This window comes from Spermophilus citellus, assembly GCF_964194105.1.
Source record: "Spermophilus citellus genome assembly, chromosome: 11".
In the NCBI taxonomy this organism is placed as follows: Eukaryota; Metazoa; Chordata; class Mammalia; order Rodentia; family Sciuridae; genus Spermophilus; species Spermophilus citellus.
The window spans coordinates 123,343,335-123,356,972 of NC_138192.1; the positions used below are offsets into that span (position 1 = coordinate 123,343,335).

The 13,638-nt window shown below is 38.2% G+C and overlaps 1 protein-coding gene across 11 annotated transcripts in view; it reads right to left on the minus strand.

The window, feature by feature from the left end:
- The window catches only part of DOCK10 (dedicator of cytokinesis 10), a 249,127-nt gene that overhangs the window by 53,169 nt on the left and 182,320 nt on the right, over positions 1-13,638 (minus strand). For all 11 annotated transcript variants that reach the window (XM_081261150.1, XM_081261149.1, XM_081261152.1 and 8 more), the window contains exons 19-25: positions 11,829-11,921; positions 8,273-8,396; positions 7,955-8,076; positions 7,235-7,321; positions 6,472-6,564; positions 4,657-4,775; positions 2,902-2,971 (exon numbers count right to left, since the gene is read on the minus strand). In XM_081261150.1, coding sequence (XP_081117276.1) covers positions 2,902-2,971; positions 4,657-4,775; positions 6,472-6,564; positions 7,235-7,321; positions 7,955-8,076; positions 8,273-8,396; positions 11,829-11,921 — 708 coding nt within the window. The remainder of the gene's footprint in view (positions 1-2,901; positions 2,972-4,656; positions 4,776-6,471; positions 6,565-7,234; positions 7,322-7,954; positions 8,077-8,272; positions 8,397-11,828; positions 11,922-13,638) is intronic.

The following is a 13,638-nucleotide window of genomic DNA, read 5'->3' on the forward strand; positions in this document are numbered from 1 at the left end:
ATCAGTTTCAAATGTAAAATGCTTTTCACTGTATTATAATATTTTATGTATGAGTTGGGTTTGCCTCAAGAAAGGTATTTCTTTATAATTTTCTCAATTCAGACTTCACTATGATTCAGAGGGAAGGTACACAAGAGAAGGGCTCAAAGCAGAGGCATAGTCACTTCTGAATTTATCGCCATTTCTTTGAACTTCGTAGCGTATCAGCACCATGGTGGAGCCTGAGTATTGCAAGATCATCTCGAAGGAGAAAGACAAAGCTAATGGGTGCACGAAACTAGCTAAAGTTAAGAGCAACACAAATTTTCCCCTTAGAGATTATGCCTCGTCAGAGTAAAGTCATCAGCGACTCTCTAATGCCAAGCAGTTATCTAGCTAGAAGGGCTTTCTACTAGAGCTGAAATTTAAAATTGTGACTACTAGAACCTGTCAGTGCCAGAAATCACTGGAAACCATGGCATTTAGCTAGATTGACTTTAAACACACATTTTTTAAACAGACATGGTGTTTGTGTGCAGTCTGGATATTGTCGATGGAGCGAGGTAGCAGCATTTAGCACCACTGAACTTGAAATGGTGTTTTTGTTTACTTCTGAATAAATATAAAATTACACTGAATAGCACATGTTTCAAGGGCCTCCAAGCACTTTTTGGTAACAGCCCATCAGTTTTCATTATGATTCTTGCGGTGGGATTTAACATCAACCTGTATGTTGAATAATTTTTCCCACCTGGGGTAAAGATTCAGACTCTTTGATCAAGGGCAGGCTGTCAGCAGTGTGGTGTGAGGGGAGGCCAGTCTGACAGTCGTGAGGACAGTCAGAGCTGGATGTCACTGGGTCTCTCTCCCTCACCTTAGGTGACAGAGGAGAACCCTGAGGGTGAGTGAGGCTGACTGCTAAAGTTGACCGTTAAACCTTTAGTACACTCTCCCGAGTAGAGTGAAAGTTGCTTACCTTATTAGTAAGTATATGTTTAGATATTTGAATATATATTTTAAAATATCCTCAGGAATTGTTATTAATCCGAAATTCCACATCAGTACATTTCCAGATTTGAAGCACTTCAAAACAAACTAAACAAGCAATGGATCTCCTTTATTATACAGTGAGATGGTCTTGTCAGGATATTTCAGATATTCTCGTTAAAAATCAAGACCATGCATAAAATAAGTAGCATCACAGATGAAGAGTCTGAGAGCTGAGGAACTTAGAAGGAACTAGCCTTGACTGTCCCCAAAATAGCAGACTAGTGGGTCCTCAGTGTGATTTTCAACTATTCACTGGAATGAAGAATATAACACTGTGTTGAAATGAAGTTGTGTGTACAGAGGATCAAGGGATGACTGTTTTCTTCTTAGTCTCTTTGGAGAATAGGAAATTGGAATACATAGAGAGGGTGAAATTTGTCCAGATTCTGTTGAACAGTACACTCATCAATACCTATAAGAGTAATCTGTGATACTCTCTTAAACAGAGCATAAGCTAAAAAGGTACCTGTACATGGAACTGGCTTTTTGTAATTGAAATGTGGGTTTTAGCCAGGCACCGTGGTACATGCCTACAATCCCAGCTACTCAGGAGGCTGAGGCAGGAGATGGCAAGTTGGAAGCCAGCCTGGACAGCTTAGTGAGACCTTGTTTCAGAGTAAAAAATAAAAAGGGCTGAGGATGTTGATCAGTGATAGAGTATCCTGGGGTTCCATCCTCCAACCCCCCAAAAAAGAAAGAAAGAAAGAATGAAAGGAGGATCTTCTCAGGTAAAATCACAGGGCAGGGAAATCACCATGGAGTCACAGAGTATTGCCAGTATTCTTGCTGTTTTCAGGAAGGGCACATGCTTGTGCCCTCGTGTTTTGGGAAGACAGCCAACATTTCTGGCAGGTAGGAAGTATATAGCACAAAACTATAGTGAGAACATACCATCTGAATACCTATATATGGTATCACAAGGGGCTTACTCCAGAATGCAATTCCTAGTTATTTCCTTTTACAGGTGCATTGATAACCGTAATTATTAGTATTATTTTAAAGATCAAGATTCTAACATCAAAGGCCTAAATTCTTCTCTAGTTACATTTCGAGACATCTAGAATGTCTGAGTGTATGTCTGTCCATATATAGTATGAAGTATATTCTCTTAATTAAAAAGTCAGTGTCTCAAAAGATTTGATTTATACATAGAAAATCAATGCAGATCCTCTGCATATTATAAATCAGATTAAGGTATTTTTCTCTGGGTGGTTCTTTCTTTGTATTCAAGGAGAAGACATGAGGTAGCAGGTGTGAAAGTGCAAACATCATCACAAGTTCACTGGCATTAATTCACAGGCCAACTGGAAATGAGAATAGAAACATCTCTGGGTGAGTGCTTGACACAGGACACTGAAGAAAGCAGTGCATATTGATGGGATGGGCAAGTGGTTCATGCCAGAAGATAAAGGACTTCACATACCAGAAGCAGGTACAAATATACAGTAACTGGGAAAATGAAATAACGCCTGAGAAAACAATAAAAAGAGCTAAGAAAATATTACAGAAGAAACACAGAGCATTCAACATACCTTGCGGAACAGTCTTCCCTATATTAACATTAGAATTTCATGTATTTGTAATCTTGACTTCAAGAGAAAAGTCCTTCCATCTTTTCTTCTATCCTTTTACTTTCCTCTCTCCCCATATAAATTTTGTTTGGACATAACACACAGTAGATATACATTTACACATAAACAATACATCTAGCTCATTAATGCAAAAAGATGGAGTTCTGCTACAGGGAATTTAAAAATGGCGGGCACCTGGAACCAACTAAGGAAGAGAGCTTTTCACTTATTGTAGACAGGGAATGCGACAAGCCACACAGCATGAAGGGCTAAGACCAATGTCCCAGTGGCAATTTCATACCTTAATGTATGACTGGACAGAGTGGTCCAGCTGCTCCTCATGGCACTTGGCCACAATGTCGGTCAGCACCCTGGAAAAGCAAAGCTCATTAGTGGTCTTTTGCAGAAGGGAGAGAAACACCACTTTAATTTGTCATTTGATGCTTGGTAAACTGGGTGTTAATCGTTGTTGGAAGAATGAATGAACCAGGTTCACACTTTTCTCTTGCTTTCCTCACTCAAATCCCTGCAAACCATTTCCAACTCAGAACCTGGAAACACTAAGCTATACACAGTGCCTTACGGCTGCTGTGCCCACTGGAGACTTTCTGACCAGGTTGAATTGCCCGTTGTAGTCTTTGCATTTGCTGATATCGTCTTCTTGGAAAACAGATCATTTTTTAGGATAAAATTAAAACCGAAGACTTTTAAAAGAGCTTGGCTTCCAACCTATAGACACACTCTATACTTAGGAAAAATAAATTAGGTTAAGATACAGTTGGGTTTCTTTTCCTGCCTTGACTGGGTTAGGGGTCCAAATAGCAGTAGTGGTGTGAGTGAATTTTTAAATTTTTATACTAATACTACTGGTTGCTTCATGTAGTGGTTAGAAATATCTTTGAATTTCAATGGACCTGTCAGTCCAGTATTTAAAAGGCTTGTCAACATAGACACACATAGGTGACTGTTCACGTGAGCCCCAAACTGGCTGATATGGAACCATTACAGATTCTAAAATTGTCAGAACTTCAGGGCTCTATTTAAGAAACTAAAAATTCCCACTCTGGCCAAGAGAAGTAATATGCTGTAAACATTTACCAATAGAAATTTCCAGAATGCTGAAACTAATTTTTTTAAAAAATGAATAGTAGGAATACATGATTAAATGATTAATTCAAAACATTATTTCTATAAATGCATAACTGATTTTGTCAGTAGCCAGATTAGTGATGTTGAAAGAGTATAACATGACCAAATTTAAAATAATGTTAGTTAAAGAAAAAAATGTAATGTTTTGAAAAAAGATCTTGTGAGAATATGAAGTGACACAGATACTCTGAGTTTGGCAGTTTCTTACATATTTAAGACTCAACTACCATACCACCCAGCCATTGCATTCATCTCAGAGAAATAAAGAATTAGAATTATGTATATGTAAAATGTGTACATGAGTTTTTATAGTGGCTTTATTCTTAACATTCCAAATTAGAAACAATTCAGATGTCTTTTTAAGAAGTGAATTGCTAAAACATACTATGGTATATCCATATCTGGAATACTAACCAAAAGGACAAACTATTGATAGATAAATGAGTTGGATGCATCTTCAGAGAATTATGCTAAGTGACAGAGCCAATACCACAAGGTTATATAATATATAAGTTTTTTTTTTTGTGTGTGTGTATGTGTGTGAGTGCATGTGTGTGTACACACTCTCATGTATACATTGAAAGATGTTGCCATTGTGGGAAACTGGGTAAGAGGTATACTGGTTCTCTCCACATTATTTCTTTTAATTATTTAAATTACACATTACCCTAAATTATCTCAAAATAAAATGTTTAAAAAACAGAAAGGAAAAGTTAGAAAAAGAAATCTTGCACTTTACTAATGATCCTAATAGGTTATTAGAAGGTAAGGATTCAAGAGTGAGAAATACTTAAATTTGAGATATGTTCAAATGCAGTGTAAACATTATTCAGTTAAAATCAAGCAATCAAGGTTTTGTGTAACTACAGATATGACATCTCTTCTCCCAAGGTGGTGCTATGGATACCTGGTGACAGTTGTACAGATTTCATCTTCCTCATTCTGCACCAGAACTTTGAAGAGCTGATTCAAAATTATAGGCAGAAAACTCATGATTGCTTGAATCTTTTCCACATTCAGTAAATTCTGTAGTAAATTGGCAGAAAAAAATAGTTTAAAATTTAAAGCATGTTCTGGATTAAAGACATGAGACTCTAAAACTTCTAGAAAACTTCTGCAACACTGATTGAGGTAATAATTTTTTGGACATGATCACAAAAATACTGGTGACAAAAGTGAAAATAGACAATGGGAATTACATTTAACTAAAACCTTCTTCCCAGCCTGTGATATCATCAACAGAGTGATGAGACAACCTGCTGGAGGGAATAAAATATCTGCAAACCGTACATCAAATGAGGGTTGAATATTTGAAGTATATAAGGGACACAACAAAACCTCAACAGCAATTAAACACACAACAAAATTAAAAACTGGATGGAGGATCTGTAAGGACATTTCTCAAAAGACATACATATAGTCAACATGTATATGAAAAAGCACTTTATATCATTAACCATAAGAGAAAGTCAAGTTAAAAACCACATTAAAATTAAAATATCCTCACACCATGAGAATGCTGTTATTAAAAAGGTGAAAAATAAGAAGTATTGGTTAGGATGTGGAAAAAGAAATCCTGGTACATTATTGGTAGGAATGTATATTAGACAGCCATCATGGCAAACAGCATGGAGTTCTCAAAAAAGTTAAAAGCAGGACTGCAATATGACCTTGCAATCCCATTACATATTCAAAGAAAACTGAATCAGAATATTGAAGAGACACCTGCTCTTCCAGGCCCATTAAACATTATTCATAATAGGAAGGAACATGGAATCAACCTGTGTCCATTAACAGGCAAATTAAGAAAATGTGGTAAATAGAATACTATACAGCCTTAAGAAAGGAAATCCTGTCATCTGCAGCAACATGGATGAACGTGGTGGACATTATGAAATAATGTGAAATAAGCCAAGCACACAGAAATACAAATGCCACATGGTCTCAGTTATATGTGGAATCTAAAAAAAACTGAATACATAGATGCAGACAGTGGAAGAGTGGTGATTGGGGACAGGGGAATGGGTATTGGTGACATGCTGGTGAAAGCCTACATTTCCAGTAGACCAGAGGAGTAAGTTCAAGAGATCAATTGTATGGCAAATGGTGATGATAGTTAATAACAATTTATTTTATGTTTGACCATCTCTAAGAGAGTGGATTTTAAATTTTCCCACCACAAAGTATGATAAGTATGTGAGGCTGTGCATTTGCTTGATTTAGTCTTTGCACAATGTATACTTATTTCAAATTGTGTTGTACCTGATAAATATATGTATATAGTTCCATATGTAATTTTAATTAGTCAAACGTGTAAATAAATAAATAAGGAAAATATAATAGAGCATGTTCTGCTGGTGTTTTTCAGAACTTGAATGTGAATATCGTGGCTCACCTTTCCCTGGCTCCATTCTTCACTGAGCTCAGCAGAGTGTGAAGATAATTAAATATCTCCATTTAATTAACTACAGCAAATCCATTCTGATTTTTCAATCATTTTTGTTTTGGAGAACAATGATCTTTACTTTGTTTTATTCAACAGATAGAACTACTTAGATATCATGAAATAAAGTCATTTACTCTCTGAATTAATATCTCATTTTGAAATCATCAGGGCTAGTGGCCTCTTTGTTTGCTCCTCAGTGGACAGTGTGAGGTCTCTTTGGTCTGTTTTACCCTGGAGACCACTGGAGCTACTGGAGCTACTGGCACGTTGCCTTACCTTACAAGAGCGGACAAAATTCGAGGTAGGTGACTGGGACATGTCTTTCTCTCGTTTTTGGCACTCTTGGAAAAATGCGTTTACATGCGGATCCTGCAACAGCAACAGATGTTTATTTCTGACGATGCACATGAGCTGGTGACCCACATTCAATGTGGTGTGAGATGAGCATTTCTGCAGGGCAGAGGCCTGGATGTACTGTACTGTGTCACGAAGTCTGAGTGACAGAATTCCACCTTTGCTGGGCCTTGGGGTCTATCGAAGGCTCCACCTGCACTGCAAAGCTCAGGTGCTCTCCCATCTCAGTCTTATCGGCTTTGCTGTCCTTCTTGGCCACGTGACAATGGGTGGAGAACTACTTCCCGGGGCTGAACTCCTTTTATTGTAAAGGTCCTTTGTTTATTCTTCCCACTCCTGCTTTTTTCATAGCATTCTACCAATTTCCCTTCCGTACACAGGAAAGTATACTTTTTAATGGGCAGAGGGGTATTAGGTGTTGTCCATGGAGGAAATCATACTGCAAAGGTGATATCATTCTGTTAAATGCTCTCCTGGTGTTTTGGTCTCAAATTTTATGGCAGCTGGGCTTATAGGGTTGGGACATTCTATTTATCTTAAAAGAGACATAAAATTGTGCCCCAAATATCCTTCTTTGCAGTATTCAGTCACCTACCTCTGACTTGTCTCATCCTGTATGTACAGGAGACACCTTGTGATCTGGCATGTTAGAGAGGATGCTAATATCGCAGGACAATGTACCCACCTGAGTATTCACAGTGGATACAACGAATGTCGACACCTTGAAAAGTGGTTTGCCACCATCTACCCACTTGATGTCGCTCCCTCCATGCTGCAAAAAAAAAAAAAAAAAAAAAGTTTGTCATTGTCACTATGATAATCCAAGGGGAAAAATAGGTTATTTAATTTATACTAAGTGACCATCCTGATCCACTACTTGTACATTACTACAGATATGGAAAAGATGCAAATATATTGGGCAATATTGGCAGATGAGACCGATATGATATAAGGGTATTAGGTTTAGTTTTATTTTTTCAAACATGTCCTCAAATCTCTTTTCCAAATATTTATCTATTTCTTTCTTTCTTTATGGGTACTGGGGATTGAACCCGGGGGGGGGGGGGTTATCACTGAGCTACATCCCCAGTCCTTTCTCTTTTTAGAGACAAGCTCTTGCTAAATTGCTGAGGCTGCCTTTGAAACTGCAATCCTTCTACCCCAGCCTCCCGGGTTGCTGCGATGGCAGGCGTGCACTGTGCCAGGTTGAAGGAATCACTTTTAATAGTTCACTTCTAGTAGGCATACACTGAACAAGAGCTTTGGAATACTGCTGGTGTATTTTGTTAAATATAATGGACATATACATTATGGTCTTCATCTTCGCAGCAGAGAAAGAAAGATAACCTCATGCCATTTAGCTGAAGCGTTTTTATTTTCTCTTAAATTATACATTACTCAATACCTTTCCACTTGCAGAATCTTGAATGCTTAAATAATCAGGAGGCAGACTTGTTGCTATCGGGATATTATACTCTTGAGAAGCTATCTGATCATGTTTCATCAGAGGAAGCCAAGCATAGCCCACTGTGCCAGGAAAAAAAGAAAGAGAAAATTTTGGAACACAAACCTCCATGGTAAGAAGGGGAAAATAAAGCTCTTTGTCACTTACGAACCCTAAACTTCACTAAAAAATTCAAGAAATCAGAGCTTTTTAAAACACTCTCCAACTCAGATCAAACAGATGACATGCAAAGCCACTTGGATGGCTTCTGTCAGTTACCTGATGTTTCCAGAGCCTCTTTCTTTTTGGCATTAGCTTTGGCATTGATGTCACATGTGACATGATGAAAAGAAAACAAAATATGGTGTTTCTCATGGAGCTGTGTTGGTAGCTCAATTTTCACCTGCAATGAAAGACATTATAGTTGGACTGAGATTAAAATGATTTGTATAGAATCAAAGCAAGATGAAGAACAGCGATTTAAAAAATTTAACTTAAATCTAGCTCCAAACTTAATAGAATTGAGTGTACTGATTTAATTCTCAATAGACCTCCATGTTGCTAGCAGTAATATAGCTATTTTTACTTCTTCACTGTGGTGAATGATGATATTTAGACTATATAGTGTTTCTCATTAGATAATTTATGGTACTAGAATATGGATTAAACACACACATGCATCAGCACACACAAATATACAACTATAGAACTTAACGAGGCAGATTAGTGAACTATCAGTAAGAAACAAATTGAATAAATAGTAAGCCCTTGCTTCATGTGCGTCTGGACTAGTTGCATGAGCGTCACTTGGAAGCTCACTAGAGATTCAGAATCTCAGACTCTACCCCAGGTACACTGACTCAGAACCGGCATTTAATACCCCCCAGGAAATTCATGTGCACATTGTTGAGAAACATGGCAGCAGTAAGTGGTGTAACTTAAGCATGGAATCTATTCCTTTAACAAATTACAAAAGCATATGAAATGAGTTATTGTGGCAGCTAAATAATGAGCCATTTTATGATGTGGTCATGCTGAAGCTGAATAAGTGCCTCTGAATAAACAGATGTAAAACATAACATTGATATAGGTTGCTCCATACTTCTGGAAAGAGGTGCTATGAAATAATTCTCTATATTTTATGGTGTCTTTCAGATTTCAGAGCCTGTTGCTATTTAACAGCCCCGCTCTCAAAGGTCTTGTGAAGAAGACTGCACAGAGGTGGGAACCAAGGCCAGAGACACTAGGGGGCTCTGGGTGACTAAGAGTGTGGTACAGTCAGTACTAGGATCTTCCAGGACAAGGACCCACATCTTTTGATGACCACTTAACGTTGAAATTCCAAGATCTGTTTAGGCAAGCAGTAAGTCAATAGCCACATCAACTATCAGCGTGTTTATTAGATGGTCTGTGCGCCTAGCTAAATTTATTTTCATATTGTTCTAGAAAAGATATTAGAACAGACTTTTCTTTTTTTTAATTGGTTGTTCAAAACATTACAAAGCTCTTGAAATATAATATTTCATACATTAGATTCAAGTGGGTTATGAACTCCCATTTTTACCCCAATTACAGATTGCAGAATCACATCGGTTACACATCCACATTTTTACATGATGCCATATTAGTGACTGCTGTATTCTGCAATTACATATAAGAGGTTGTGAGGGGAATGGGGGAAAAAAACAAGGAGAGAAATGAATTGTAGTAGATGGGGTAGAGAGAGAAGATGGGAGGGGAGGGGAGGGAGGATAATAGAGGATAGGAAAGGTAGAACAGACTTTTCAAAGTGTGGTCCCTTGAACAGCAGAATTAGTGTCACCTGGAAACTTGTTTTAGAAATGCAAATTCTTAGGCCCTACCCAGACCTATTGAATACCAAAATCCGGGGTAAACTCTGCTTCAACAAGTCTACCAGGTAATTCTGATATGTGGTGAAGACTGAGAATCCCTAGGTTTGGATCATCACAAGCTTACCTCTGCTTTATATACCAGCCTGCTCATCTCATTATAAAAGCCAACATACTTTTCAAAATATGCAATAATAATGCAATAGAAAGACATTTTCTTTTTTAGACAATAGTAAGAGCACATGAGAAGCAATTAAGAATTTGAGTTAACTAAATGTTAATGAAAATGCTCTTCACTTAAGAAATATTGAAAATATATTTTATTATAACAGTGCCTTGAAAGAATTAATGCAATAACATTTTTTTCCATAATAAAGAAATTAGTTTTCAAACTGCCCCACAGAGATCACCAAGTTGTTTATTACATACCGACTCTCATGTGGAAATAGAAAACATGTGAATGAGAAAGAGTAAAAGCCAGTGTTACCAATAGTCAGAACAGTAATGAAAAAAAAATACAGACCTCATCTATCTACAGAGAATGCAACTTTCAGAGGGGCTCTGTCAAAGGGTCAAAGAATACAATAAATATTCTGTAATGTGATGATAACTGTTTCCCCTAACTTTTCTTGCCCTCTGTCCTGAATTTATGGAAGAAAATTAAGAGCATTAAGTGAATATGGAGGTAGGAGATAAGGTCATACAGGTTGGCTCATGGGTGTTCCTTTAATTAGTTTTAAAATGATTAATGTGAAGCAAGATATGGGGACAGAAAAATAGCTCCACAAACATATCCTCCATGTTTTGATACCCAGAACCTGTGACTGTTGCCTTATGAGGTAAAAGGGATTTTGCAGATGGATGAAGTCGAGGCCCAGGAGATGGGACAATCATTCTAGGTTTTTCAAGGAAAAAATGTTATAATGACAAAGGTCCCTTCAAGAGGAAGGCAGGAGAGTTAGAGTCAGAGATTGAGGGCAGAAGCAGAAGTCAGTGATGAGATGGCCAGAAAGGAGTCACAAGCCAAGGCGTGTGGGCAGCCTCCGGCGGTTGGAAAGGCGAGGAAATAGTGCTCCTCTAGAACTTTCAGCCCTGGGGCAACGTTTCATACCTCTGACCTCCAGAACTAGGAAATATCAAATGCATGCCACTAAATGTCAGCAATGTCTTGTAGCATCCAACAGGAACCAAATGTATGAGGTGTGATATTTTGAATCCCAAATATTATATTAATGGGTTGCATTGGTTCAGCTTTAGGATTAGAAATTCTATTTAATCTCTGAAACTCATCTGTCTGAAGCTGTTTAAAACAGAAGCCAACCTGAGTATAATAGTTACTTTTCACCCAGTGATGTTTTCTTTATGCGTTATGCAGCGTGGTGAAGCTGCTGTATCTGGAGTCACGTGGCCTGGTTTGAATTCTGACTGTCACTTTACTGTGTGCCCTTAGCAAGTCACTTGACTCCTCTGAGCATCACTTTCCTCATCCATAAAACAGGAAGGTCACGGCGGTAGTGCCTTCTCAGATGGCTGTTGGGATGAAGTGAGGTGCCATGTGGGGAATGTAGCCTGATGCCTGGCACACAGCTTAGAGATGAGGGGCTCCAAGGTCATGCAGGTCATAAGCAATGATGCTGGCTCCTACTCTGGTCCTTTGTTCTTTCCATTATATGAAATGCTGCCAATGGTTGGCAAAGCTATCTAACATATTTTTTTTTATACTGACTAATGCAATAAAAGAAAAAAAAATTAGTCTCCATGATACAATAAAAACATCACATTTTCAAGGTCATTCCTATGCTGAAATACTTGAATTTGCAAAATACTCCAGGAACAACTGTCCATTAAGTAGGTTATAAATCTTGGTGAGTACGACCCTGCCAAAGCAGGTCTTAGTCTTACTGTGGTCTAGAGACAGTGTTTATCTGACCCACTTACCCAACCTTTTTAGGAGTTGCTGGGGGCAATGGAGGCCTGGTTCTTACCTCATCAGAGAAATCGGGATTCTGGGAGTGGTGCAGAACGGCAGTGTAGGCAGCTGAGGTAAAGAGGGGCCCTCCAGGTTTTCCATAAATACACTGTTTTAAAAAGTTATGAGTTGAAAAAAGTAAGTGTCTGAAATTATCCCTAAGTGAAAAAAAAATTTCACAACTCTTTAGTTATCAATCTCAGGACAAAGACACACTTTGTAATAACTTGCCAGGCTCACCTGGCATCCAGTTAACTTTGAAACTCTTTGGTGGACTACCCACATTTATCATACAATGGGATGGTGATTGTAAAATATGAAAGCTTGTATTCATCTTTTAGATATTTCATGAGGATCAAATACTTGGACCAATTTACTAACTAACTGGTTTTTTTTTTAACTTTTTTTTTTTTTTTTTTTTTTTTGCTGGAGATTGAACCCAGAGTGTTGTGCATGCTAGGTAAGCACTCTATTCCTGAGCCACATTCTCTATCTAGCTTTGGATTACCATGAGCTTGGTGCTAACTTGTTCAAGATCCCTGCAGAATGGTTTCTTGAAGGAGCTGATGGAACCTGCTGTGGTCCAGGTTAAGGTCCTGGGTGACCACAAGCTGGGTTGGACCCCAATCCCGGGCATGCCAGCTGGCAGGATAGATCTAGCTCTAGGCTTTATCACATTGTACTGTTATGGTATCCCAGCCCCAAATCAAGCCAGAGGATGAGATCCGGCACTCCTAGTAGTATAGCTTACAAGCCTTGTTAGCCCAAAGCTCAGGGCCCTTCTTGTGGAGTCTGACAGCTGGCCTTGCTGTATCTTTGTATGGTGTTCAGAATGCACTGAAGCAGAGAACTCACACACCTCTGACTTTCTTTCCTACAATTTTCCTGGTAAAAACGCTGCTGCAACAGGCTGGGTGTGTTTGCTGCCTAGTCACTGTCTTTGTTTGCTTGACAATTATATTTCACTTTAATATTTCTCTCCTAATGTGAACGCTGCTGTGGAGCCTGTTACTGTGACTATTGACAGTGGTTCAAGATTATTTTGAAGAATTCTTCCTCTCTACTCTAAATGACTCATTCATCCTCAAATTGATCATCCTTCTGAACAGTGCCACCAACCTTCTTGGTAGCATAAATTAGAGGATTTGATTTGTACCTGACAAAGTGTTTTAAAAGATTATCACAAATAATGGTGGGGTTGGTTAGAAGTTAGCTCTGTTCTCATTGCACTAATTCACTGAAATGGGTAAGATCTCACAGCAGGCGCACTAAAAATAATTTCCCTCTCCATCTTTCATAAGTTACTTTATGTTGTTTGAAGCTTCTAAGATAAAACAGTATATATCAAATAGAAATTCTAAAAAAAAATAATAAAAAGCTATCTGGTTGCAGTTTTATAGGTTATAATAAATCAGTTCATACAAACTTCACAGCTTTTATTTGATCTTATTAAATCATGTGATTAACAACCAGAATTGACTTTCCAGAGCCATTTTCCAGGCCCACAGACCCTTGGCCACAGCCCTGCTCTTAAATGTGAGCATCTCTAGGCCCACTGTAGCTATCAGGCCAGCATGCAGCACAGATCATTAGGAAGCCAGCCAAGGTGCGCCATTTTAAATAAAGCTCTCTGAGTCCAGAGCTGGGCTAATCTTTGAAAAGGGCAGATTCTGCCAGACGGGAATCTTTGCATTTATTTTACATTAAAAAGGTTTCCTTTATACCAATCATGAAAAGCTAAGAGAGCTATAAGATTGACATTTCTAAAAGATTGAGTTAACAATGGCTATTAAATGAGGGGCATTTCAGAAAATCTAAAACAAATG